Source organism: Grammomys surdaster, unplaced genomic scaffold (genome assembly GCF_004785775.1).
Source record: "Grammomys surdaster isolate TR1022 unplaced genomic scaffold, NIH_TR_1.0 125925, whole genome shotgun sequence".
NCBI lineage: Eukaryota > Metazoa > Chordata > Mammalia > Rodentia > Muridae > Grammomys > Grammomys surdaster.
The window spans coordinates 3,454,586-3,482,237 of NW_021620749.1; the positions used below are offsets into that span (position 1 = coordinate 3,454,586).

Here is a 27,652-nt window from a genome sequence, read left to right on the forward strand (position 1 = left end):
GGGCGACGGGGTCACGAGTGGCCGGAAGTTGCGGCCTTTGCGGATAGTCCGAGATGGGGACCACTCTGGACATCAAGATTAAAAGAGCGAATAAAGTGTATCACGCCGGGGTAAGTGGAGGGGTGTCGGGCTTCAAGCTCCGTGGTCTCCAGCACGGCGCGCGGCCCTGACGCTGGATGGGCGTGCCCTGCGGTCCTGTCCTGTGTGGGGCTGGGGGCCGTCGGCAGGCGGGCGGCAGGACCCGAGTTCTCGCTCTCCAGGGTGAAGAGCTGGTGACAGACGCCCCTTTCTGCAGAAGAGCTTTCAGAACAGACATGTGTGCTCCGCGCGCTGGTCACTTCTAATGCAAAGTTCTAAGCTTTTCGCCACAGCAGGATCCATTACTCTAGTTTTAGAATGGGATCGTCGTAGCTCTCCCCCGGAGACAACAGCGATTGTAGCGTACAGTTGCTGTGGAGTCACAGCTAGCTTCTGCACAACACAGTTCAGTGAATCCAAATGCAGTGCGGTGTCGAAAAGAAAAAACATCCCAGGTGAACATCTTAAATGGATGCTGAAAACCAGAAACCTGATATTTAAAAAGATTCCAGTGAGCCACCCCACTTCCATCCTCACAGTAAGAAGCTACATTCGTGATATGTCTAGCAGTCACCACTCAAAGACCCCTCCCCCCAAAAAAACCAGAAACCCAAACACCAAGTTGCCATCACTCCTTATAAAAGGGACTTTACTCTGTGGCAAGATGCACAGAGGAAGAGGAGACTTATGCTAGATCACTGCGACAATGTTTAGTCAGTTCATAAAGGAAACCATCTATCTTGCCTCAGTTGAGGGACACTGTCAAACCACTGCCATATTAAAGATGTCAGTATTATGAAAATCAGTTGGGGGCTGGGGAAATAGCTCAGATAGTAAAATAGTCACCAGCATGCACAAAGCCCAGGGTTCAGTCCCTGGCACTGTATAAAACCAGATGTGGTGGTGGGTGCCTGTAATCTTACCACTTAAGATAGGATCAGAAGTTTATGATCATCCTTAGCTGCACATTGAGTTTGTTACAAGCCCAGGAGCCATAAGATAAGGGCTGGAGGGATGGATCTGCTATCAAGATCTGGTTCTGCTCTTCGGAGGATCCAGCTTGTGTTCCCAGCACCCACGGCAGGCCACTCACAACTACCTGTACCTCTAGGGAGTCTCACTCCTCTGGTCTCTGACTAGACTGCACTCACAGACACAGTATATAACATAGCTTAAAATAGTTTTTCAATAAAATTGTTTAAGATGAAAAGACACTAAAGGCTCGGACCAGAACACAATGCACAGCTTTTGTCCAACAACACTTTTGTGTCAGTGTTGAATTTACCAAGTGTGTTTTAGTCACAAGGGAGCCCCTTCCATACGCTGAACTTTGCCATAGTAACCTCAGAAGGTTTCACCATAAAATGTGGGTGAGTATAAATTTCTACCTGTGTATACAGAACAAAAGTAAATGTAGCCGGGCGGTGGTGCCCCATGCCTTTAATCCCAGCACTCGGGAGGCAGAGGCAGGCAGATTTCTGAGTTTGAGGCCAGCCTGGTCTACAGAGTGAGTTCCAGGACAGCCAGGGCTACACAGAGAAACCCTGTCTCGAAAAACCTAAAAAAAAAGTAAATGTAGCAAAACTTTAACAGTTCTGAGTCCAGGTGAAAGCTACATGACTATTTTTTCTTGGTTAATAGCTTTGTAAAGATATAAGTTTATATATATACACAGCTATTAAAGATACAATTTGGATACAGCAAAAGCCAGCCCTTTATAACATCTAATCAAGAGGCTTTAGTGTATTTATTGTGCTGTGCATCCATCCTCACTAAGTTTAGAACCTTTTCACCAACTCCAAAAGAAACCCCATACTTGATAGCTGTTATTCCTCCTTCCCTGCCCACAGCCCCACATGAGTTTTGGGATTTTTTTTTGTTTTGTTTTTTTGATAGGGTATCTCTGTATAGCTCTGAACCAGGCTGTCCTGAAACTCACAGAGATCTACTGCCTATGCTTCCTGAGTGCTGGGACCTGTATGGTTTTTTTTTTTTTTTTTAAACACAAGTTACTTAGAAATGTCTAATTTCCTCCTAATATAATTTCTAATTTTAATATTTTAAATTTTAGGAAAATTTTTATGAGCAGAATTACAATACAGGATTTAAGGATGTGAGATTTTAAGAGCATTAGAAATAATAGAAAAAGAACAAAATGGGAATGTTTATGATAATTTAGTCATAGCCAATAGCTATAAATATACTGTATATTTTATATTACTGTAATAACTCTATTATCATAAGTCTTCTCTGTGAACCTATCCATTCAAAATATTTTTAAAAGTATTGATATGCATATGTACATGTGGAAGCAGAAAACATTGTGCAGGAGGATCTCTCTTCTACTGTGGGGATCCCAGGAATGGAATGCAGGTCTGAATCAACAGTCCCTCTTATGTATTTATTTATAACATTTGTATCCACTAGCTGGTACTTGACTTTCAAACTGTTCAGTGACTTTATAGGCATTAATTCAACAGGGGTAACATGTAGGTACAATATGGAATTAATATGTATGAATAATATTCTAGATACTAGTCATCCTTAAGAGGATGGCTAACTATGGGGGTAGAGATTTTAGGGTTCCTGTAAATAAGATTTTCTTTGTAATTCATGAACAGAGAATATTAGAAAAATTTGTCAATTTCTTGGGGTCTTCATCCCAGGACACATGGCCACCACAGCCATGTTATTAGGCTACCTTCTTCCTAAAAGTCTTCCCAAGGTTAAAAACTTGACTTCTAATTCCATATTTCCAGCAACATTCTTAACTTCCTTTGGGAATATATAACTAGTACTTTCATAATAGCATGTGGTAGTGTCCCCCGCCTCATGCATGCCTTTATGCTTTTATCTTTACAACTACGAGGTGATGCTGAGAGAAGACAGAGCTAGGGAAGTCAACAACATGGCAAGACATGAATATTTGAACTTGCTTTCTTCTCTCTATTATATTTAGTTAGTTATATGTATGTGTCTGTGTACGTGAGACACACACACAGAAGGACAGATAAGAAGTCAGTCCATTCTTTTCCTTCTACCATGTGTGTCCTGGGGATTGAATTTGGATAGCACTTGGTGGCAGGTACTTCTCTGTGTTTTTGAGATAGGATCTCACTTTATCTGTCATTCAAGTTGGTCTGGAATTCACTGTAGCTGAGACTAGCCTTGAACTTGCAGCAGTCCTCCTATAGTTGCATCTTGAATGTTGGGATTGTAGTCAGGAGTCACTATCCTTTTGTTCCCAAGTCCAGAACTCTGGGTCTTAATTGTTATCTATAGGGTGGAAACAGTACCTACTCAAATGCTTTATTTTCAGAATTGAGAGACAGTAGTACAAACTCAACATAAACTTGACCCACAGTAGAGACTCTGATAGATGCTAAGTGGTCATGTTGTTGTATTGACCCTACACCCCATAGTTGGTTCACTCTCAGAACTGTTCTGCCATGATGTGAATACAGCAGCATACTCCACAGATGGCATCCCAGGTACTTGCTTAAGCATTACACCATTGTCAGATGCCTGTGCACTGTGGACAGGAAGGCCAAGGGTCAGTCAGCATCCATGGGGGATACAGGTTCCAGCACTTTCAAACCCCAAGGCTAAGTGAGATTTTGGTGTTACTCTGTGTGGTGCAGTAACATGCACATGAATAAAAGTGTGTGTACTTACTGGCTAGAAGATCCCTGCAGTAAATCTTTCTATAATATAAATATAATGCTTTTGTTTTTATGAATTCAGGATGCTTTATTCATAAATCTGAAGTATGTTCTCGTGAAAGTGACACCATTGAATATTAGGGTTGTGAAATATAACAGATATAAACTAGTATAACTAGGTTATTATGACAAGGGACTTTTGTGCCATGGGGTGGTTACTGTTACCTACCCACCCACCCTAAAAACCCTCAGAGCTTTCTGTACATTTTGTCTTACATGGTGTGAATGTAACTTCTTCAAAAATAAAGTGGAGAAACCTTATACACAATAGCTCACTATAATAAGCCGGGTGGTGGTGGCGCACGCCTTTAATCCCAGCACTTGGGAGGCATAGGCAAGCGGATTTCTGAGTTCGAAGCCAGCCTGGTCTACAGAGTGAGTTCCAGGACAGCCAGGGCTATACAGAGAAACCCTGTCTTGAAAAACAAAACAAAACAAAAAAATAGCTCACTATTTATAAGGGAAAGTTACAAAACTGATGCTATTTAAAAATGAAAGCATAGGGCTGGAGAGGTGGCTCAAAGGTTCAGAGCACTGCCTGCTCTTGCAGAGGATCCTGGTTTGATTCCCAACATCTACTTGGTGGCTCACAACCAGCTCAGTCCCAGTTCCATGGACTCCCGTGCCTTCTTCTGACCTCCAAGGCATCAGGCATGCACATGGTGCACAGGCGTATATGCAGGTAAAACAGCCATACACAGGAAATAAATAAAATCTTTAAAAAGAAAGAAAGCCTAACTATTCTATATGATTGTGGTGTTTGAATGAGAATGGCCCCCATAGGCTCATATATTTGAGTGCTTTTTACCTTGTTGGTGTGTTACAAGATATTTGAACCTGTTTTTACTTAAGAGTGTGGCTCTGCCTTTAGCACACACCTTTAATCCCTCTGGCTGGAATACAGGCATGCCCGTAATACACACCTTTAATCTCCAACAATGAAGGTAAAGTAAGGTTGTATAAGGAAGCACCTATGTTTGAAAGTGATGCCTAATTGAGTGGCAGACAAAGTGACAAAACAGAGATAGATTTGACAGAATAGGATATGCTTAATTCAGGAGATGAGAGAGGAAAGCAAAGCTGCTTAGGGAGAGACAGACAGTACAGGAAGAAGAGAGTACAGTACAGGATACAGTAGAGTTGAATGTAAAGCAGCACAGAGAGGGAGAAGGTGGTTTTACTATGAGAGTTTTCTAGAGACAGGTTGTAGACACAACAAGCTAGATACAGGTGAAGACAGAATGAGAAAGAGAATCAGGAGACAGAAGACTAGTACAGACTGCTAGAGTTAGTATGAGGCCAAGCACAGAATCCAGGAGAGGCTGAGAAAGAAGTCAGATTGAAACAGTCAGCTTGGAGAAGAGTTTTGAGCCAGAACAGCTGAGTTGACCAATCAGATAGGGTTCATAAAGAATAAGAAAGGGTGAGCTTATTCGGCAGCAAGTCTCAGAGACTGAAAACACTCTCGGCCTAGATAAGATTGTATGGAAGCTAGAAAATTCCAGGACTAGGCCTAGGTTAGCAGACTGAGTAAAAGTTACTTTGGTGGAACTGTCAGTGATGGATGAGATGTGTTATTGGAGGAGGTGTCTCACTGGGCTTTGAGGTTTCTAAAGCCCATACCTGGCACAGTCTCTCTAGGTTGTGGATCAAGTTGTGAATGTAATCTCTTAGCTAGTACTCCAACACCATGTCTGCTGTCATGCTCTCCATGATGGTCATAGACTAATCCTCTGAAAGCATAAGCAAATTCTCAATTAAATGCTGTCTTTTATAAGTTGCCTTGGTTATGGTGTCTCTTCATAACAATAGAACAATAAAACAGTTGTCCTGCTGGGATGATCTGCAGTGAGTGTATGAGAGATTGCAAGGTCACGTGGCAGGTTCTGAACCTTTTAGGAAGCACAGTTGGAACCTGTAAGTGAGCCTCTTTTCTTACCTGTGACCTAATACTCCAGAAAAGGCCCATTTCCTAATTCATAATCTGCTCCTTGTGTAATGCATGGAAGGTATTTTGAGAATTATCCCAGGCTGTTTGAAAATTGGGCTGGGGTAATTGTCCCTATGGTTCTGTGCTTGTCACAGCTGCTCTCAAGCTGGCCTGGACTCTGGGTAGCAACTGCAATTGGACAGATCTAAGCGTGCCATGCATCCTGCACATCAGGGCTTCGTGAACTCTCTCCCTGCTCAGCCACTGTCTGGTCCTCCTCCCTCCTGCTCTAGCTTTACCTGAATTCTGTTTCAGGCTGCTCACCAGGCCTGTGTGACCTGAAACCTGCATTCTCCACCCAGCTGCTGTTGCTGTCCTGGGGCTGTCCAGCTGTTTGGAGAGCCAGCCCAGGAACGTTTGACAGTTAGTCCTTGTGTTACTTACTTATCGTATTGCTGACATTAAATATCCCGACAGAATTAGCTTAAGGGAACAAGGCTCACAGTCGTTTGTGGAGAATTCGTGGTGATAGGGGCTTGAGGCAGCTGGTCAGACTGCAGCTGCAGTCAGGAAGCTGAGAGACAACTTGGAGTGCTTAGCTCCTTTCCTCAGATTGTTCACTCCTGGGGTTAGGGTGGGTTAACCTAATCAGATAATCCCTCACAGGCCTGCCCAGAGGCTGGTCTACTAGGTGATCCTAACAATTTGGTAATCAGTATCCTTCATTAGGACAGCCTTCTGTTGTACTGTTTTCCCCTCTGCTGACTATTCTCCACTCAGTATCCCATCAGTACCCCAGACTGAGTCAGTACCCTACAGTTCTGTCAGTCCTTGGGCTTCCACTGCAGCCAAGGCACAATGCCTTGTGGGCAGTCCCAGTGGTCTGGGGACAGTCCCCTGTGAAGCCTATCCCTCAGTGTCCTACCTCTGCCCTTGATTACCAGCTGAACTCCTAAGAAGGTGGGCACTGAAATGTTCGAGGTGAAGCTACTCTTCTGTTTGCTCTCCATCATTATTTCCGTTTCTGTTTAGTATGCAACACCCCACACACATCCTCCTCCTCACCGAGCCCCCAGCTCTCGAGAGGTGGTAATATATGCACACTGTTCTATTTGTAATCTCTTCTTTAACCTCAGGCACTACTCTAGGCTTCAACTTGTAGTCAGGCAGGAGAATGATTTTTTCCATTTAATACACACACACACACACACACACACACAGAGAGAGAGAGAGAGAGAGAGAGAGAGAGAGAGAGAGAGAGAGAGAGAGAAGAGAGGGAGAAAGGGAGAGAGGGAGAGAGTGAGAATTAAAAAAAAAACAAAAACCATAAGCCGGGTGGTGGTGGCGCACGCCTTTAATCCCAGCACTTGGGAGGCAGAGGCAGGCGGATTTCTGAGTTCTAGGCCAGCCTTGTCTACAGAGTGAGTTCCAGGACAGCCAGGGCTATACAGAGAAACCCTGTCTCGAAAAACAAAAACAAAAACAAAAAAAAGAGAGTCAGGGACAGCCTCTGCTCTCACTGCTAGGAGTCTCACAAGAAGACCATGCCATTTAGCCATAACATATATGCAGAAGCCCTAGGCAGATCCCTACAGCCTCACTGATCTCTGCCATATAAGTTCCCCTGAGTCCTGGTCATTTGATTCTGTGGGCCATGTTCTCTGTGGTGTCCCTGACCCCTCTGGTTCCTCTCATCCTTCCTCCCCCTTGTCTGCCGTACTCTCCTGCAGACAGCTCCACCTGATGTTTGGCTGTGGCGCTCTGCATCCATTCCCATCAGTTGCTGGATGAAGTCTCTCTTTGATGATGATTCTGCTAGGCTCCAGTCCCAGCACACTGCAGGCAGGTCAAACTGTAGGTCAAAAGTTTTGTGGCTGGGTTGGTGTCCCAATTGTCCACTTGAGGCCTTGCCTGGTTACAGAAGATGGCCAGTTGAGGCTCCTTGTACTAGGTTTCTACCTGGCCCCCGAAATGCCTCTCAATTCCAGTTGTTTCTCCTAGTATTTTTTCCTTCCCTCCTCTACTACCAGATCTCTCCTCTTTCTTTCTTTCTTTTCTTTCTTTTTTTCTTTTTTTTGGTTTTTCAAGACAGGGTTTCTCTGTATAGCCCTCCTCACTCTGTAGACCAGGCTGGCCTCGAACTCAGAAATCCACCTGTCTCTGCCTCCCAAGTGCTGGGATTAAAGGCGTGTGCCACCACCACCCGGTGATGCCATTGTTTTTAATAGCCAAGTAATACTCCATTGTGTAAATCTACCACATTTTCTTTATGCATTCTTTGGTTGAGGGACATCTAGGTTGTTTCCAGTCTCTGGCTGCTATAAATAATGCTGCTATGAACATAGTTAAGCAAGATAGAAGAGAAGGTAGGGAATAGCTTCCCAACATACTGGCCTAGGAAGCAATTTGTTAAGCAGAGCACCAATAATGCAGGCACTAAGATCAACAATTAATAAATAGGACCTCATAAAACTGAAAAGCTTCTGTAAGGCAAAGGATACTGTCAGTAGAACAAAAAGACAGCCTACAGAAAAAGATTTTCACTAACCCCACATCTGATATGCAAAATATATAAAGAACTCAATATATAAAGAATCATCAACAGACTAAATAATCCAATTAAAAAATGTGGTACAGATCCAAACAGAATTCTCAACAGAGGAATCTCTCATGGCTGAGAAACACTTAAAAGTGTTCAACGTCCTTAGCCATTAGGAAAATGCAAATCAGAGTCTCTGAGAGTCCATCTTACACCTGTCAGAATGGGTAACATAAAAAACACAGGTGACAGCTGCTGGCAAGGATGTGGAGCAGAGGGGATCACTCCATGCTGGTAGGAGTGAAACTTATGTAGCCACTTTGGAAGTCAATGTGGCGGTTTCTACCTCAAGACCCAGCTATACCACTCCTGGGCATATACTCAAATGCTGCTACCTCCCATCATAAGATGGACATTTTATTGGTAGTCTGGGAAGTGTGACGTGTTTTCTCTCCCTTCTCATACATGAAGCTCTAGCCACTCTGGAAGAGCAGAAACAAACCAGTAACTGGCAGCAGCATGCAGTGAATAGAGACACAAAATGTTGAGCTCTGAGGTTGGTGTTCTCTTGTCCTGTGTGATGTCCAGGGCCAAGGAAGAGAATGCATAGTGCAGGGGTCCCCTGCTGCAGGCAAGACCTCCATTCTGTGTGGTGGGAGATGAGTGTGCTGGCTCCATGCTCTCAGTCCCAGTTGGTCAGGGCATGATTTGGTAGAGCTGCACACTGAGATGTGTGGCGCACACTCGAGCCACTGCATAGCTTGCCAAACCTAGGTGGCTACCCATGAGCTTTTTGTATTTCCTTAGCAGTTTCTAGATGAGCTGTTTCTAGACTACATTTGGAAGTTGAACTGCCGTTCTCACATTCGCACTGTAGCTGTAAAATGATGAGTCAAATAGTTCCATACATGAAGAAAAAGGTGAAAGCTTTCACTGATAATATGCTCCAGACATTTTCATACCAACATTAGAGAGTGATTTCTGTAAACTGCTTCTGTGCAGTTCAAGACAATGTAAAGATTGTTTTGTTTCACTTTGTAGCCCTGGCTCTTCTGGAACTTACTCTAGAATTTTACTTAAAGATGAACTTACTGTGGTAATAGGTCATCAGTTCATATGGTTCAAGCAGTTTTGCATTCCAAGGCAGGTAACAGTCACCTCCTTCCACTCCATCCTTCATTCCCTTCTCTTAGGCAGTCAGCTCTATCAGTTTCTCAACTCTTGTCAGTTTTCCATGTACAAGGAAAATGTACAAATACCACTCCCCCACACATTCTATAAGTGGAGTGGCATACAACTTATAAAATGTTTATTACAGCCCTATTCATGACGGCCAAGGTAGTAGCAGTCAGCCTTTGTGCCTATTGACCAAAGAATGGTAGTGATGATGTAATGTACATACACAGCGATGGCCTGGTACACTAATGAACCCCAGTTGTCAAGGACAGAGGCCAGATGCCTTGGGCTACCCCTCCTGAGCTTGTTTTCCCATCTACAGATACAGAGTCCAAATTCTGGCTTTGGTATTTTATTTCAGGTAACAAGTCATTATACAGTTTGAGTGGCTCTTCCATTATATTGACAGAGTTGGAAAATTCTTGGTCAAAGGTGATAAGTTTTTGCTGTGAGGACCACAAGGCTGAGGCCTGAAGTGACCTGGAGGCTTGTGCTTATGTGATGTCTGATTGAGGGTGGGCTGTGAGGTCTCTGTCCACCTCCAGGGTCTCCAGAGCAGAGACTGAACCTCTTTGTAGTAGGCCGATTGGCACTTTGGCCCTCTGTCTCAAGAAAAGGTTGAGTTTTTCTCAAGGTCAGTGACTCTGAGGCAGCCATGCTGCCTACTTTGATGAACACTGGTTTAAATTTTACATGGGAGGTATGGTGTATAACCTAGAACATTCTGCCACCTTTTATGTTTTCTGCATACATAGAACATGGAGCTGCAGTCTCCCTCATTCGTGTTTCTGGTTATCTCAGCTTTCTTGGGTTAAGGATCATCTTCAGATAACAAAGAGCTGCTCTTCTCCCTAAACACCACACACCTGCAGGGATCTCCCTGAGATTCCTAGGCTCGCTGCCATTCTTGATTCTAAGAGAAGCCCCATGAAGCCCTGATGCCCAGCTGCAGCCCCTGTCTGCTGTCTGGGGGGAGGCACAGATCCTCTGCAGAGCTATATGTCTTACTTCTGTGTTGAGCATCTGAATAAGAATGAAGAGAGTTCTTGGGTCCTCATTAGTTTCCAGGGTTCATGTTCGTCCTTTCCTTTAATGGAGAACATTTATGTTCCACAGTCCTCTGTTTCCAACTCCTTGGGCTACACTTGGATTAATTATCTATCCCCCCACCTTTTTTTTTTTTATATATATATATAAGAATTGTATAGACCTGTATATATTATAAGGATGATCAACAAATTAGTATTTTGAATTATTTATTTATTTATTTATTTATTTTTGTTTTTTCGAGACAGGGTTTCTCTGTGTAGCCCTGGCTGTCCTGGAACTCATTCTGTAGACCAGGCTGGCCTTGAATTCACAGAGATCCTCCTACTTTCTAAGTGCTAGGATTAAAGGCATGTGCCACCACCACCTGGCTTAATTTTGAGTTTTCTTTACATGTTGTTTCTTAATTAAATCGAAGAATAATTGAGTAGACCCTTGACTCACCAAGTACTTTCTCTGCTTCCAAAGTTGTTTACTTCTCTCCCTTATATGCATGGGGACTAAGGGAGAAAAGGGCACTGTGCATGCGGTAATTATAACGTGGCAGTCAGCGGGCAACTCGGAGACCTTTTCACCTTTTCCCATGAGAGTAACCAAAATGCTATGATTACATGAGGACAGAACTATTCTCAAGGGTGGTGGATAGTTTAATTAATTAATGAAGTCTACAAACTTACTTTGTTCATCTCTCTTCTGGTGTATGTTTCAAATTTGAAAAAAAGGACTAGGACTTAATTTTTTTAAATGTAAATTTCTATTTGATTTGACTATATAATAATAGTGGTGGTAGTAGTAGTAGTAGTTGTTGTTGTTGTTTTAGAAATAGCCCTGGCTATCCTGGAACTTGCTGTGTAGACCAGGCTGGCCTTGAACTTAGAGATCTGCCTCTCTCTGCTCCCAGAGCTCTGGAATTAAAAGGTGTGTGCTGTCACTGCTCAAAGATCAGAATTATTTTTAAATTAAGTTTAGAGGCTAAATTATTGCAGAGGCACTTTCATGTAAATCTGCCTATGGCATTTTTATGTTCTAAGAATGTAAAATTTTTCTGGTGTCTTAGGACTTTATTGCTATGAAGAGACACCATGATCAAGACAACTCTTAGTTGTCTTAGAGACAAGAGACAAGAGAACATTTAATTGGGACTGGCTTACAGTTCACAGGTTAGGTCTGTAACTATAATGGCAGAAAGCATGGTAGCATGCAGGCAGATGTGGGGCTGGAGCAGGAGCTGAGAGTTCTGTATCTTGATCTGCAGGCAGCAAGGAGGAGACTGAGCCGCACTGGGCACAGTTTAAGCTTATTAGACCTCAAAGCCCAGCCCCTCAGTGATACACTTCATCCAGCCAGGCTACACCTCCTAGTAGTGCCATTCTGTAAGGACCAAACATTCAAACACATGACTCTATGGGGGGGTTCAAACCCATTCAAATCACCACACCCAGGATTCTGCTGAGAATGGAGAAGACACTTATTCAAAAATATTACATGTGTGATTGGGTATGTGGAGGTCAGAGAACATTCTGTGGAAGTTGGCTCTCATGTGGCCCCAGGATTAGAACTCAGGCCATCAGGCTTGACAGCAAGTGTCTTTAACCGCTGCACTATCCTGCTGGCCCTGTTTGTTTTCATTTAGATTTCAGGACTGTGAAGTGGACAGTGGAAAACAAAGACTTAGTACATTTAATAGACATAGAGTCCCACAGAGCACAAGACATGATAAACTGTCTCCCTTGAAACTGGGAGTAAGTCAGTAGGTAGATGGCAGCACCAGTGTCTCTGTGGGCTGGTCTCCTTAGTCTTACCTTGGGTGTCTCTGTGTAATTATAATGTGGCAGTCAGCGGTCAACCCAGAGACCTTTTGACCTTTTTTCATGAGAGTAACCAAAATGTTATGATTACATGAGGACAGAACTATTCTCAAGGGAGGTGGATGGTTTAGTGTAGCTTTTTGCTGCCACAGTACCATGTACAGAGAGTTTGCAAATCAGACCTTAGGTAGGATCTATAAGCCAGGACTGAAGATGTATCTGGAAGGTGGCATGGGGAAAGGCCCACTGCATCCTTTGTCCAGGCCTGACACAACACTGTTGTTGGGCGGGGTTGGGGATGGGGGATTGCAGCATCTACATCTTGAATCCAGTGGTCTTTTTCTTTAGAAAGTACCTGAATGTCTAAATAAACAGGATTGTTCCAGAAAGGTGTGCTGGTCTGATTGGAGGCTGTCTCTTGTCCCTCAGGAAATGCTCTCTGGTGTGGTGGTCATCTCTAGCAGGGACTCTGTCCAGCACCAGGGAGTCTCTTTGACAATGGAAGGGACTGTAAACCTCCAGCTCAGTGCCAAAAGTGTGGGTGTATTTGAAGCCTTTTACAACTCTGTGAAGGTAAGAGCCAGCATAGCTCTCTGTGGAGCTTTGCACTCGCCCTGTGCCTTGTTAGCTGTCTTTACTTTCATGGTCTTCACGATTTCAGTTCTTAGAGAGTGAACATTTGTGTTGCTTCTGTGTCCTGCTAGCAGATATTTGCATGTGTAATATCCCTGGCTGATGCTGGGATTAGAAGCTTGTATTGCCTTGAGTCATCCAAGAGGGCTTCTGTGAGAAATGCTTGTGGCTTGTGGTCCTTGCCTTGCTTTATCAGACTTTTTGCTAACTGTGTACACTGCTCCTGTTGAACTTCACGTAGAGGTAAGACACATTTGGAGCAAGGAGCTCTTTTATTATGTTTTTGTTATTTTGGATAGAGTTCATATTTTAGAAAGTTCTCCAAATTTAGAAAAGTTCTGCAAATCGTTTCCCTGAAGGCCATGTGAACTTTGTCTGAGGAACCCTGTGAGAAAGAGAACATGAACTTGTTAGGTTTAGTAGTGTCCTATGTTTCTGTATCTTTATAATTTTAATCCATAGGAACTTTCTTGGGATGATGTTATACCAAAGATGTCAAAGCATGAAAGAATCTGGCTGTGGTGGTGCATGCTGTAGTCCCAGTACTCTGGAGGCTGAGGCAGAGGGCATGAAAATCAGGACTTGGAGGCCAGTCTGAACTCTGCAGGGAGACTGTATCTCAAAATAAAATAGGGAACATAAAAATTGGACTGCCTGAGTGGTGGTCCTATTTATTTCTTTGTGGAGCCCACTGAGGAGTCTCTGTGGGCATCTGGAGCTAGAGGAGAGACCTACACTGCCCGCAAGGCTGCAGTGCTGAGGCCCTGGCTGAGGGCTGTGGGAACTGGGGCAGCAATGTTGAGCGATGTCAGGTAAGAAGTAGCTCTGGGCCCTATGTTGGCCAAGGTGGCCAGGCAGCTTCAGTGTTATGTCTGCTTACTTACTATGCATGTAAGGTTGTTAGGACACTTCAGTGAGGTGTTTGAGCAGGAAACAGGCATACATGGGTTCAGTTCCTATTGTGTACAGCACCTCAGTCCCTGATATGTGACAGGACCATTATTGAAACACTGAGATGGGACCTACACAGTACAAGGAGCAAACTGACTTCCACAAGTTGTCCCCTGACTTCCACATGCACACTGGTAGCATGTGTGCATAACACACACACACTAAATGTAGTAAGAAAAAAAATGTAAAGAAATGAACCATTATTGTGCAGACTTAAAAAACAGCAGCGTCAGCTTGCTGTTCTTGTCTAGTTCCAGTACTATGCTGCCGAGACACTTGAGCAGCAGGAGCTTTTGTGTGCTTGCTGCTAGTAGGACTGCAGAGACAGACACAGTGTGCTCTGATGGCTGAAGCTGCTTTGTGTTGACAGCCGATCCAGATTATCAACAGCACCATAGATGTGCTGAAGCCAGGAAAGATTCCCAGTGGCAAGACTGAGGTGCCCTTTGAGTTTCCTCTGCTTGTGAAAGGCAGCAAGGTCCTGTATGAGACTTACCACGGCGTGTTTGTCAACATTCAGGTGAGTTCTAATCCCACAACCTTTCTTTTTCTGCTGAAAACCAGCTTGGTTATTTTTTTCTCACTGAAATAACTGAACTCAAATCTACTAATGGATTGATTCCAAGACTGTTCATACGTGTGCTGTATTGTTTTCTCATTTGTCCTATAACTGCTTTTTGTGTATGACTATTATTGTTTTTGCAGAGCTAGAGATTAAACCCTGGGCCTCACACATGCTGTGATATAAAGTCACACTCTGGGCCCCTGTGACCCTTGTGTTGAGTTCGAACCATGGCTGTAGTTTCTTCCTTAGGGTTCTTTTGTGCCATTGCATTTTTCTCAGGCCACAGTGACACCATTAGGGTCTTCAGCCTCCTTCTGACACCAGCACTAACTAGTCTGTTTTATTCTTATGAGTATCTCTTTGTGGAATATCCAAAGGCTGTCCATTCAACATAGGCTGTATTCTTTATTGAGCAAACCTTGTAAATGAGGGGAAGTGTATTTATGACTTCCCGTCTACCTCTGCTGGTGAGGAATGGCTTTCACAGTTGCTATTGTCTCAGGAGCAGAGCCCAGTCATGACTCAGCCAAAGGAAGAGGCCCCTTCCTTCATTCAGTGCAGAGAAAGGTACTTTTGTATAGTTTGCCATGGGGCAGCTCCCTTGCTAACTGAGAAAACCCTGCAGTCTGAGGATGCACAGAAAGTCAGGAATTGGAAAGTTGTTAGATTTGTTAATTAAGTTTCAGTTGATCAGCCGGGCGGTGGTGGCGCACGCCTTTAATCCCAGCACTTGGGAGGCAGAGGCAGGCGGATTTCTGAGTTCGAGGCCAGCCTGGTCTACAGAGTGAGTTCCAGGACAGCCAGGGCTATACAGAGAAACCCTGTCTCGAAAAAAAAAAAAAAAAAAAAAAAAAAAAAAAAAAAGTTTCAGTTGATCACATTTCACTTCGTAAATACCACTCATTTGCTTAAAATGTAGCACGTTTAAAAAAGTCTCAAACATTTGGGAGGACTAATAAAGGTTTAGTCTTACATGAATTTCCCCAACTGCTAGAAAATCTGTCAGGGTGAAGCACATAGAGTGTGTACTCTATTGAAGAGGCTGCCTTCCCATGAAGAAAATGTTGTCAGTGAAGACTGTGTGTGGCTCTTGAAGAGACCCAAGTTTAGTTCCTGGCGCCCACATAGAGCTGCTTACAACTGCTTGGAACTCAAGCTCCAGAGAGCTCTGATGCCTCAGTTTTCTGTGCCGTGTGTATGTGTGTGTGTGTGTGTCTGTGTGTCTGTGTCTGTGTAAAATATGGATGCTTCCTCTAGGCCTGAGTTCTGTCTCTAAGACTTGCATGGTGGAAGGAAGAACTTACTCCCTAAGTTGTCCTCTGACTTCTGCATGTGAACTATGGTACACGTTATGTTACCCTACACACAAACAAGGCAAGCTTATTGGGATAAGATAGATTTTCTGGTCATAGTCTCTTTTGTTTATTGTCACTTAAGTGAAGAAACTGATTTACTTTATTGATTTCCAGTTAAGTTGGAAGTCTCCTCCTTTTCCAGATGCTGCTAAGAGTACGACTGCAGGGTATGTGCATGACTGTGTAGACTGTGTCTATGCTGGGACTCCTAGTCATGAGAGTGTCCATGTGGGAGTACTTCTCTAGAGGAGTTAATGATACCCGTACCCAACTTTTTCCTTGGTCATCAGATTTTACCACTTTAGGATTAACCTCAGCTACAACATGGATCTGTATACAGCCCCTAATATCTCAACGTTTTGTAAAGATGTAATTTCTTCTTAGCTGAACCTCGGGTTTATATGGGCTCATCACCACTCCATGGGTTAGTCTCTTCCTTTGTTGCACTGTAGTGGAAACCCAGTTGATCACATGTGAGACGTGTGATTCGTCTCCGAGCTGCATCCCCAGCCCTGCCATCCTTTGTCGTCTGTGTTGACTTTCTGAGTCATTTCAAAGTTAGCTGCAGAGCCTGCATGCATTTCATGTCTTACCACTTTAGTATCCACTTCCACAAACCCAGAGATCTATCATACAGAGCCGTAGTTAACCATCTTTATCAAAATTAACATAAATCCTCAAATAATTTCTAGTTCATATGCAAATGTATCATTTTTTCTCTTGAGCAAATATACTTAATAAAAACTAGGATTATGGCTTTTTGCTCTATTTTATCCATCCATTCCCCCTTTATTTGACAGGTCTGTTCCTGGTCTCCTTACTTGTCAGTAAGCAAGTGTCATCCAGAGAGGATAGTGATTTTCTATGACCCATGACTTCTCAGCATAGGGGGTCCCAAAGTGCATTTATGGCACCCATTTCTTGCCATTCCTTCTCTGAATATCACATTAATGTCCATAGGTACATTACTCAGAATACAAGCTTTGTTGTTAAACTCTAATACATCCTCAAATTATATAGACAAAAGGAACTTTTTCTTGTACAATTGGGGTTGTATTATAATAACATAATGTAAAAAATCATGAGACAAAATAAAGAGTTTACAATGTTACCTGCATTAAATTTCTGACTTACAAAAGCTTGGCTTGCTTGTTATTTCTTCCTGAGTTCTGCTCTTGTGGCCATACTGGCAAGATTTTATATTATGGTACAGATGAATAGCAGTATTACCGTGTCTGCTAAAATCACATATGCAAAGTTATTTTTTAAAAGTTCTAGTCACGCTTTCTACAGTTAAAAATACTCATACGTGTATGTATGTTTTGCAGAGATGATTCAGTGGTTAAAAGCACTTACTGCTCTTGCAGAGGACCAGAGTTCAGCTCCTAGCACTTATAGTGGGCAGCTCACAGCTACCTATAACTTTGGCTCCACTCCTCTGGCCTCTATGAGCTTCCTTCACATACATATATCCACATAGACACCCACATACCAACACATAATTTTAAACCTTAAAAAAAAAATCCAACCTTGTACTTTCTGTCCTTCTGACGCCCTCTGACCTCCTCCTGAGCTCACCCCACATGGGTCATTCCACAGGACCTGGGAAAGTTAGTTACAAAGTAAGAAGATCCAAGGTTTTACAACAGGCAGAGCTGGGCTTCAGTTATTGTCCAACCAGCACACTGTATTAAGGATTTGGTTTAGGTTTTGTCAGTAGGCAGGTGTCAGTTTATATCCCACCTCTGTGCTCCCACCCCCCAGCCTTGCTCACCTTGTTGCTAGAAGATTAGTAAGAGAATGACATGAAGAGCTAGACACAGGCCTGTCACACAGAATGTTCTGTGTGATGAACACGAGTTGATGATTATCATTATGGTAGGTAGCCTTGTACAGCCTTGGCTGGCCTGAAACTCACTATGTAGACCAGGCTAGCCTTGAATTCACAGAGCTCCACTTGTATCTACTTCCCAAGTGCTGGAGTTACAGGCAAGCACCAGTAACAACTCTTTCAAAAAATGTTTGCCTGCATGTGTGTCTGGGCACCGTGTGCATGGACTGTCTGTGGAGGCCAGAATCGGGTGTCAGATTCCCTGGAACTGGAGTTAAATAAAGATGGTTTTAATCTACCATGTGGGTACTGGGAATCAAACCCAGGTTCCTTTCCAAGAACAGCAAGTGCTTTTTACCACTGAGCTGTCTCTCCAGCCTGATTATAAGTTAGGTGAAACAGTGGATTAGAGAGAACTTGACTCCCTCTAGAACACAGCATAGGAGTTTGTCTCTTTGTCTCACCCTGCTGCCTTCCCAGCAGATCCCATGATCCATTCATTTACAAATTATTGGCCTCACACTTTGTATAGTGGCTGAAGTGGGTGCCTATGACTCATCTCCTTCCTTTCAGAAATTGTAGAGTGAACTCAGATTGTATCATGGAACCAGAAATTCCAGGCCAGTGTTGGCTAGATTGGAGATCAGAGGCCAGGGCCCCAGAATATTTGAGCCTGGCTTTCCGGTACACTCACTGGCTTTGTCCTCAGGAAGTTATCTCCATTGTCAGAGCAAAGCTGGCTATCACTGGGCAAGTGCAGCTTCCATCTTCTAGGCCCAAGACTCAGTGAAAGATAATTCTTTCTTCAGTCCCTAAAATAGTTCTGGCTTTACCTAGCACTTCTCAGTAGATAGGTGGTAGAGGCCAGACCAGGAAAAGAATCAGACTAGGTAAGCTAGAGAGAGGATGGCTTACTTCACTGCATATGATGTCCGGGAGGTGGGCAGTGCCCCAACATGGATACACACACACACACACACACACACACACACACACACACAGAGAGAGAGAGAGAGAGAGAGAGAGAGAGAGAGAGAGAGAGAGAGAGAGAGAGACAGAGAGACAGAGAGGGGGGGGTCCTCACTGAAGTTGTCTGGTGTGGGGAGAACAGATTGTAGTCTCACTAGAGAATATATATGTTGCAAATACACATACATAAATTTTAAGGTTCTTTCAGGCAAGAGATGATTCTTATAAAAATGTTTTATCTTCCTGTACTATCTCAGATATAGAGGAACTTATTTCATGTGGAAAGGTTGCTCTTAAGAGTATAGCTTCTTACAAGATTCATAGCTGTGCATGCAGTACTAGGTAAAAAAATTATTTCTGAGCCAGGCAGTGGTGGTGCACACCTTTAATCCCAGCACTTGGGAGACAGAGGCAGGTGGATTTCTGAGTTCGAGGCCAGCCTGGTCTACAGAGTGAGTTCCAGGACAGCCAGGACTATACAGAGAAACCGTATCTTGAGAAACCAAAAAAAAAAAAAAAAAAAAAAAATTATTTCTGACACAATTTAAAAGTTTTTCCTATGTGGTTAAAGCAACAGGTAAGTTGCTTAAACAGGAATTATGTGAGGGTCTGGGGTGTTATTTATGATGCTGAGAATGGAACCCAGAATCACACACATCTTAACAAGTGCCACTTGGCCATACCCCAACTGCCTGATATTTTTTTCTAAAGGCTAGCACTGGGGTCAGTTTCTGAGCGTCCTCAGCTCATGGCCAGGCATTTGAGGCCACAGTTCTTATGCCACTCCCAAGGAGGCTACACTACAGAGCCTCTCAGAAGGGCAGCTCGTCCCTCACATCGGGAGCTCCATGGTGACAAGCTCAGAAAAACCACACACAGTCCAGAAAGTGAACAAGCCAAGTGTAAAGCTAGTGTTTCCTGTGTCCCCCTCTCTCTGCCCTTCAGCTTCTGTCCTAACCTCTCCACACCCTGGTTGTGGAAACAGCTGTGTATGTTTTGTTTAGAAATGCCCTTAAATTGCACATTACTTTTTCTTGTGTGTGTTGACTGCATGAAACACATCAATTGGCCAAACGGACCTTAAAATATGTTGACTGCTTGTTGCTTTCGGATGTTGTGTCTAGTTACGAACTAAAGCTACTGAAATGACATTTGTCTCCTGCTTCTCTAGTACACACTGCGCTGTGACATGCGGCGATCCCTCTTGGCCAAGGACCTGACCAAGACCTGTGAATTCATCGTTCACTCTGCTGTAAGCCTCACCTCGGGCCCTGGGCTCCTGTGAGGTGTGGGATAGCTCCTGTTCCCCAGCACATAAGGGGGATCTGGAAGGAGACATGAGGCCCCAGCTGAGCATCAGCACAGGCACTGTCTCTACAGCTCAGTGATGCCACCTTCAGAGGCTGTGCCTCACTATAGGGAGTCCCCACCTCACAAGAGCAGTAAGCGTACCGTTCCATCTCTGCAAACGAGAGACTCATCTTGACCCTCAAGGTTGCTGCAGCAAATACACTATAGAGAAATTGCTCTCATCCTTGGCACTCAGTGTCCCGTGAGAACACATGAGATGCTCAGGCTTGTGTCTGTCCGATCTGCACCTTTTTTGCCTTTCCAGGCTAGCTTGGGTAGTTGGTCCCTTGCCACCACTGCTGCAGCCACTTGGTGGGGGTTCATAGCAAGTCCTCCATAGCCTACATGATCACATAGAATCAACTGTGACAGCACCTTCCCCTTGGTGTAACGTGGTGACAGATACATCCCAGTGCACTCTCATGGAGGCAGCTGCACATCGCCTTTTGCCTCTTGCTAGCACCACTCTTAGCCCAGCAGTGGCCAGTCTGTCTCCTTCCTGCTGTTCCCTCCATCAGACTGCTGTGCCTAAGGAGTTCCAGGACTGAGTTAGAGTACTTGTGAGGGACCATGGAAGAACCCTTGGCTGGAGAGCTGCCTGGGATAGCACCAGAAGTACCTCAGGAACTTGTTCTAAGGCCTTCAGGAAGCTGAAAAGGCCTGCTCCATAACCTGTCAGGGAGCAGTGAGGAGCAGGGCAGGGGTTGAATGCCCATGTTATATCATGAGCAGTTCTGACCAGCTACTCAGTATGTTATCACCATCAGTGCTGGACAGAGGCCACCAGACCCCAGCACTGCACTCAGCACCCAGTCTTTCCAGCTGCTTTTCCATGCTGCTGTTCATTTCACTTGGGAGGGAAAAGCTGTTCCACCCATGGTCCTTGCCCTGCTCACTGTGGTTTTCCCTCCATTTCAGCCTCAGAAGGGGAAGTTGACCCCAAGTCCTGTTGACTTCACAATCACCCCGGAAACCTTGCAGAATGTCAAAGAGGTACTTGTCTCTCAATCACACTTATGTGTTACGGCTTTCCTGGTAACTTGACCCAGTGACCAACTACTGCCCAGTTCTTCAGTCGAGAATTGTCAGGGGCAGAGGTTTCCGATGGTGTTTGTACCTAAGGGCAGTTTTCAAATTGATTTCAAGTTCAGCTCACTAATTACTTAGAAAACAAAAGACTGTACTTTTCAGAATCCCTCCCATACCCATGTTCTGTTTTCATGCAATGATGATGTCTTGCTGTACTGCTCAGACTGGCCTTCTCCAGCCATCAACTCCAACTGCAGGTCTGCACCTGGCTCGTGTGCTCAACTGCACGTGTGTCCTGAGCTCCACTCCCACTGCCCCGTGCCTGCTCCGTCATTCCCTTAGTAGTCATGGTTGGCACTGGGCCTGGCCTCTCACTGGCATGCCTTTCAGACCCAGAACTGTTCATGGCGGTGGACAGCAAAGACCTAAGTGTCAGGCAGCACCAGCAGATTTTCCTGCGTGAGAACCAAGGATGCTTGGCTCTTGCTGGCAGCTCCCCTGGGCCTCTGTAACAGGCAGTTGGTTGCTTTGGCCTAGCCCACCATTGTAGCAGGCTTCCTGGGTTAGCACTCTGATCCACTACCAGACAATTTCTCCAGTTTTTGTTTTTTAGTAAATGATTCTGTGTCGGAGCAAGCAGTATTGTTTTGTCTATAGCTCTTTCCTGGATAGAACCTGGATTCTTTACTCAATTCTGCATTTTGCTCATGCTCATAACTGGGTTGAAGGCAAGTCTGGGAGATTTGAGGCACTGCAGTCAGAGCTGATGTCATTCTTTATCATAGGGAGCCTTTTCAGAAGGTTCTAGAAGGAAGTAGTCATCATTTCCTAGGGCCAGGCAGATTCTTTCCCCTGTGAAGCACTTTCTCCAGACCTGTGTCCCCCCAAGTCCTCTTCTGCTGCAGACACTGCTCCCTGACCCATGCCTCACATGTCCCTCCTTACAGGGACATGGCCCATATGTGGGACAGAGTCCTCTTTCCCTTGCTTCTATCTTCTTCAAATATTGGTTCTTGGTGTATACTTGAGGATTTTCGTGTAGATTTATTAATAAAACTATCCTCTACCAGCCTTTGAGACAGTCTCATGTATTCAGATGGGCCTTCAGTTATTTAGTTGAAGGTGACTTTGAACTTCTGATCTTCCTGCCTCCACTTCTTGTGTGGTAAGATGGCACATGTGTACTCCCATGCCTGGCTAGTGTGATGCTAGAAATTGAAGCCAGAGCTCCTCTCGTGCCAAGCACCCACTCTTTTCCATGAGCCCTGTTACTCTTGTTTCTCATACTGACTATTTGCAGAAGTGATGACATCTTAGATATATTGTTGATAGTTTTTAATTTGGTTACCAGAAAATTTTAAATTATACACATAGGCAATTACAAATTCTAAATAATTTTAAATTTGTGGCTTATGTTGTTTCTTCTGGATAGTGCGACATAATGGAGATGAAGACTTCTGAAATGACTGTCCAACTATTTTCCTTCAGTGCTAGGGCCAGTTCCCCTCAGCCAACTTCCTGTCTACAGAGAATCAGTCCCAGAGCTTTTCATCGGGCATTGAGAAAAACCGTTCTTTCAGTATCCTTGAAATGAAAATAATTGGCTTCACAAACTTGCCTAATTGGGTACACTTTAAAACTACCTTTTTCTATTTTCTTAAATTTTTTTCTTTTGTGACCTGGGATTGAGGGGGTGGTTGTCCTTAAACACCCTTCTCAACTCTGAGGCTTTTTACATTTTATATCTTTTTGCCTGAAAGCTTTTCAGTCAGTGTAGGCAGGACGCTGATGCTGAGTGAGCTGGGCATGTCCCTTATGTGTGTATAGGGTGGTTGATGAGTCAGTCTGGTGTCCACTGAAAGATAAAATTGCTATGATTCCTTCTTGTTTTTGGAAAACAGTTTCCATGGTTTATAGAACAATTACTCAACTTGGTTTTCAGTTCTTATTTGCACCAGTGCAACTGGAATAAAAAGTGACAGCCATTTCTGTCCTTCTGTTCCTGATGTCTTTGTCTCTATTCTCCATAGAGGGGCTCACTTCCCAAATTCTTCATTAGAGGACATCTGAACTCCACTAACTGTGCTATCACGCAGCCCCTGACAGGAGAGCTGGTGGTAGAACACTCAGATGCTGCTATCCGGAGCATAGAGCTTCAGCTGGTCCGGGTGGAGACCTGTGGTAAGGTGCTAGAGCATCTAGTTGTCTGCACTTGCACTGTCAGCTACTGAGACATCCCTTCCTGTACTCTTAACATGGCAAAGGACATCACATCATAACAGAGCAGTTGTGCCAGAGACCTCATTATTGTAACAGAGCTATTCTCATGCCCCTGTGGCCTGCTCACCCCAAAATTCCCACTTGCAGATAATCACTGAAATACTAATTAGGTCGCCAGCACCTCAAGTCTTGCAAGCATTGTAAAACCAGTGTGGTGATGTTTGGGGACATGCAAAGTAGAAGAGAAGGTAACTCCCAGTGCTGAAGAAGAAATTGGAGAAGTGGGTGAATGTGTTGATCCTGGTTGGCACAGTATTGGACACTTTGGTGAACAGTTTGCTTTGGTGACATGATGTTCTGACCCCATGATGTTTCCTCTTTCTCCAGGGTGTGCAGAAGGCTATGCGAGAGATGCTACAGAGATTCAGAACATTCAAATCGCTGATGGGGACATTTGTAGGAATCTTTCTGTCCCCCTGTACATGGTCTTCCCCAGACTGTTCACCTGTCCAACACTAGAGACCACCAACTTCAAAGTGGGTAAGCAGTCCAGGCCTGGCCTGTGGAGTCTGGGAAGAGTATGCTCCCCCACACCCCCTGGGAAGCAGCACCTTGTACACAGGGCTGCAGTCATCACAGTCCACAGCATTCAGCTTCTTGATGACTCAAAAAAAAAGAAAAAGAAGAAGAAGCAGCAGCGCTTGCAGGAAGTAGAGGTTCCTGCAAGGCCCCATCCAGAGTCCACTGTGAGCCAAGCAAAAATACCATGAGTCTATAGGAAAAGCCTTGACAGTTGTTAAATAAGTACTATGTGACTAAATATCCAACAGGAAATGACCTAAAGGAAGGCGGGCTTATTGTGGGTCACACTCTGGGACTTCTAGTTCGTTGTGGTGGAAGAGCCATGTCTGTAGGAGGCTGCTGGCTCACATCTGGGTAGACCAGGTGTCAGAGAAATGCTGCTCTCAGGTTTGCTGTCTTGATTTTTCTTTTTATTCCCCATGGATGGTGCCACCCACATTTAAGGCAAGCCTTCCTTCCTCAGTTAAACATCTCTAGAAATTCCCCTGAAGATACACCCAGAGGTGTGTCTCTTACAAGATTCCAAATCTAGTTAAGGTGAGATAGACTAACCACCAGTCCACTCTTAACATCCTGACTCCAAAACACATCATGGTTTTACAATTGCATCCCTTTCAACTTTAAAAGTCCCATGATCACCGAGCAGTGGTGGCACATGCCTTTAATCCCAGCACTAGGGAGGCAGAGGCAGGTGGATTTCTGAGTTCGGGCCAGTCTGGTATACATAGAGTGAGTTCCAGGACAGCCAGGGCTACACAGAGAAACCCTGTCTCGAAAAACAAAACAAAACAAAACAAAACAAAACAAAACAAAACAAAAAAAGTCCCATGATCTTAACAAGTTTAACACTGGTCTAAAGACTAGAGTTTCTCTGAGTCCCAACTGTGAGCCCTTATACAGGCCTGTAGTATACTTTCAGCATAGGCATAGAATAAACATTCTCATTCAGAGAGGGAGCAGCAACAGGGCCAAAGCAAAGAAAAACTGAACCAACGCAGTACTAAACTTAGCAGGTCAGATTCCTCATCTTTTGTCGCCATGTCCAGGACCTGGGCTCCAGTAGCTTTGGGTAGTCCCAGCCATCCAGTTCTAGTGCATGCAGCAAATGTAAATCGCTATCTTTGACCAACTTTCTTGCCTGCTGCTTTTCCTTGGCAGATCTCTTATTCCTTGCATCTCCAGCATTCTGGAGCTTTCCTATTACAACTCTGAGTAGAACTCTGCAGCTTTACACAGTACCTGCAGGGAACCTGGCCCTGCCATGCACTGCCTGACCCCAGAGGATTTCTGAAACACTTGTACAAATGTCTGAATCACTACAACCCTAGCTATGACCACTATATATATATATGTACACTCTACCCCTTGCTCTACCACAGATCTGGTAGCCTCTATGTGCCTTGGTGACTGAACCTGGAAAACTACTTCTCCATGTTTCGTTTTGTTTTGAATTGTGTGTATAGGTCTATGTGTACCCTAAAGCCCTACTCAGAGCTGAGTTTCTGTAGTGTGGTACCAGGAACTTCTTTCCCGCACTGGAAAAAATAAGAACAGTGCTCTTTTTTTTTTTTTGAGTGTTTTCCTCTTTACATACGTCCCCTGGGTTTTGATCTTTACCCATAAAAACTTAAAAAAAAAAAAACCTCAAAACAAAAAACAAAAAAAAACAGAACAAAATAAACAGGAAATCTTGTCTACAGGAATATAAAACAAATAGCTGATTTCCAAGTGAACAAGAGTTGAACCAACTGTGTGCTGTTTTCCTTTGTTAAATAACAAACCCACCAAGGTCTTGCTCTGTAGCCTAGACCAGACTGGAACTGACCATGTAGCTCAGACTGGCTATAGGCTCATTACCTTCCTCCTGCCTCAGCTTCTCAGGTGCTGAAATTATAGGTGTGGGCTACTCTGCCTGGCTTAAACCATATGCTATTCGTAAAGAATGTGTCTTATTTGGAAATTGCCAGCTGTAGCACAGTTCAGAGCTTAGTACTCTTTAACAAACTACAGGAAATGCAAAAATACAGTAGAGACTATAAGTATTTGAAAGGACTTTAGAATTTTCTGTGTATGTGTCTCTCTGTCCCTGTGTGTCTGTGTCTGTCTGTCTGTCTGTCTCTCTTTTTATGAGACAGGGTTTCTCTGTGTAGCCCTGGCTGTCCTGGAAGTCTCTGTAGAGCAAGCTGGCCTCTAACTCAAAGATCCGTCTGCCTCTGCCTCCCGAGAGCTGGAGTTAAATGTGTGTGCCACCATCACCTGGTTCTAGAATTCTCATTAGAAAGTGGAAAGTACTGTTGAGTAATTGTGCAGTACTCCCTTTGACTTAGTGCTCTAGCCAATAAGACAGAGTTGGAGAAGCTAATAGTGCAGTCATCAGTATGGAGACCTCACTGGTCCTACAGAACGTGCAGGGAGACACTGCCTGGGACAGAAGTACAGAATCCCAAGCAGCACCTGGCCACTGGCTCCCTGTTAGACTCTGGTTTCCAGTCCGCAGTGCGAGTGAGCATCTCTTTCTTCCCTGCAGAGTTTGAAGTTAATGTGGTGGTCCTTCTTCATGCTGACCACCTCATCACTGAGAACTTCCCGCTGAAGCTCTGTCGGACATAGTCCAGCTGTAGGAAGGCGACAGCCAGAGTGACCATGTGGACATTGACCTAGTCATCCGCTCACATGGGGACGTCACTCAGGCCACTTGCTCACAGGCATCATGTCAGCAGCATACATCTTCATGATGTCTTCTCATGGCCTCAAAGCTTGTTTCCTGCAGGTGCCTTGCCTCAGCCCTTACATCTGGAATGCAACAGGGTTTCCTCGTGTGTTGCAAGATCACAGAAAACATTGCTGATGGCTCCAGATGTGCCTGTTTCTTCTCAAGTTCATTAAGCAGTGTGTCTGTACTTTAAGATTTGCTGCTTAGTGGGACCATGGAGGCAGAAGAGAACCCCTCTCCATCTTGCCCAGACTCCTGACAGCTAAGAGTCAACAGCCAGCAAGCTCTTTGATCGAATCTGTGATCCCCTTCAAGGAGTATCAGTGACTTCATTTGGAAATACAGAACTTTTCCCTTCTTGACATCTTAATAATGTTGCACTAGAACTTCTAAATTTTTTAGGGAACTGGAAAAAAACCAACAAATAGATTTTGTTCTCACAGAGAGAGTGGTGAACGGAGGCTGTCTCTGGAGTGTTTGCAGTGTGTAGTACTGGCACACACAGTGAATGCTGCCATACTCCCAGAGTGTATTGAAAGGCAAGGGGCTTCCATAAGGGGAAGAATGCACAGTGGCTACTGCTTAGCAGGTAGGTTCTGAGTGACAGGACACCACACTGAGAAGGATGATGGTCTTGGCCTGTCCCTGACCCCCTGGGGCACATGTGCTTTGACCAGGGATTTTGGCCTGAAGTCTGTTTTCCTTTAGCCTCACACTGTAACTCACACTGCGTGGAGAGTATGTTGCAATACTTTTCTTCCTTCAAGTCTCGCTGTTGTTCTGTTGGTCCACAGTTAATGAACACTCTGCATACCAGCTGGCCTGCCTTCACAGCTTCTTGGGGACAGGCCTAGGCAAAGCAGGCCCGGACTGACAGCCTCCTGGCCGCACTCCACTGTTCTTAACAGCTAAGGGGAACTGGGGCACTGCTACTAGGGCCTCACCAGGGAAACTAAGAAGACTTAGCTGAGTCACCTGACAGTGGGTTCCTAGAGAATGTATTTTTGCTTTGTCATACTCATCCTTGATATATTTAAACAATTTAATACCCAAAAATGTGGGCCATACTTTCTAGTAAGTCTGTAAGGAAAAGTCTTCTTTGATTACATAATTTTTTTAAATGAATAAAGAAAGCTAAACAATTTTTAAAATGG

General features: G+C 44.3%; 1 protein-coding gene across 2 annotated transcripts; it reads left to right on the top strand.

The window, feature by feature from the left end:
• Vps26c (VPS26 endosomal protein sorting factor C) lies at positions 1-27,652 on the top strand. Of its 2 annotated transcripts, none has more exons than XM_028752541.1 (8): positions 1-110; positions 12,730-12,873; positions 14,255-14,404; positions 19,776-19,856; positions 20,873-20,947; positions 23,014-23,164; positions 23,591-23,743; positions 26,313-27,652. In XM_028752541.1, exons 1-8 carry the CDS (start codon positions 54-56, stop codon positions 26,393-26,395), a joined length of 894 nt encoding a protein of 297 aa, XP_028608374.1. In that variant the 5' UTR covers positions 1-53; the 3' UTR covers positions 26,396-27,652. The 2 variants fall into 2 exon arrangements, with proteins under 2 accessions (XP_028608374.1, XP_028608375.1); XM_028752542.1 differs by lacking the exon at positions 1-110 and adding an exon at positions 4,439-4,482.

Coding starts and splice junctions, on each gene's coding strand:
- Vps26c (XM_028752541.1), top strand. CDS start 54: ATGGGGACCACTCTGGACATCAAGATTAAAAGAGCGAATAAAGTGTAT. Junction 12,874..14,254: donor CCTTTTACAACTCTGTGAAG/GTAAGAGCCAGC, acceptor TTGTGTTGACAG/CCGATCCAGATTATCAACAG. Junction 20,948..23,013: donor CCTTGCAGAATGTCAAAGAG/GTACTTGTCTCT, acceptor TATTCTCCATAG/AGGGGCTCACTTCCCAAATT.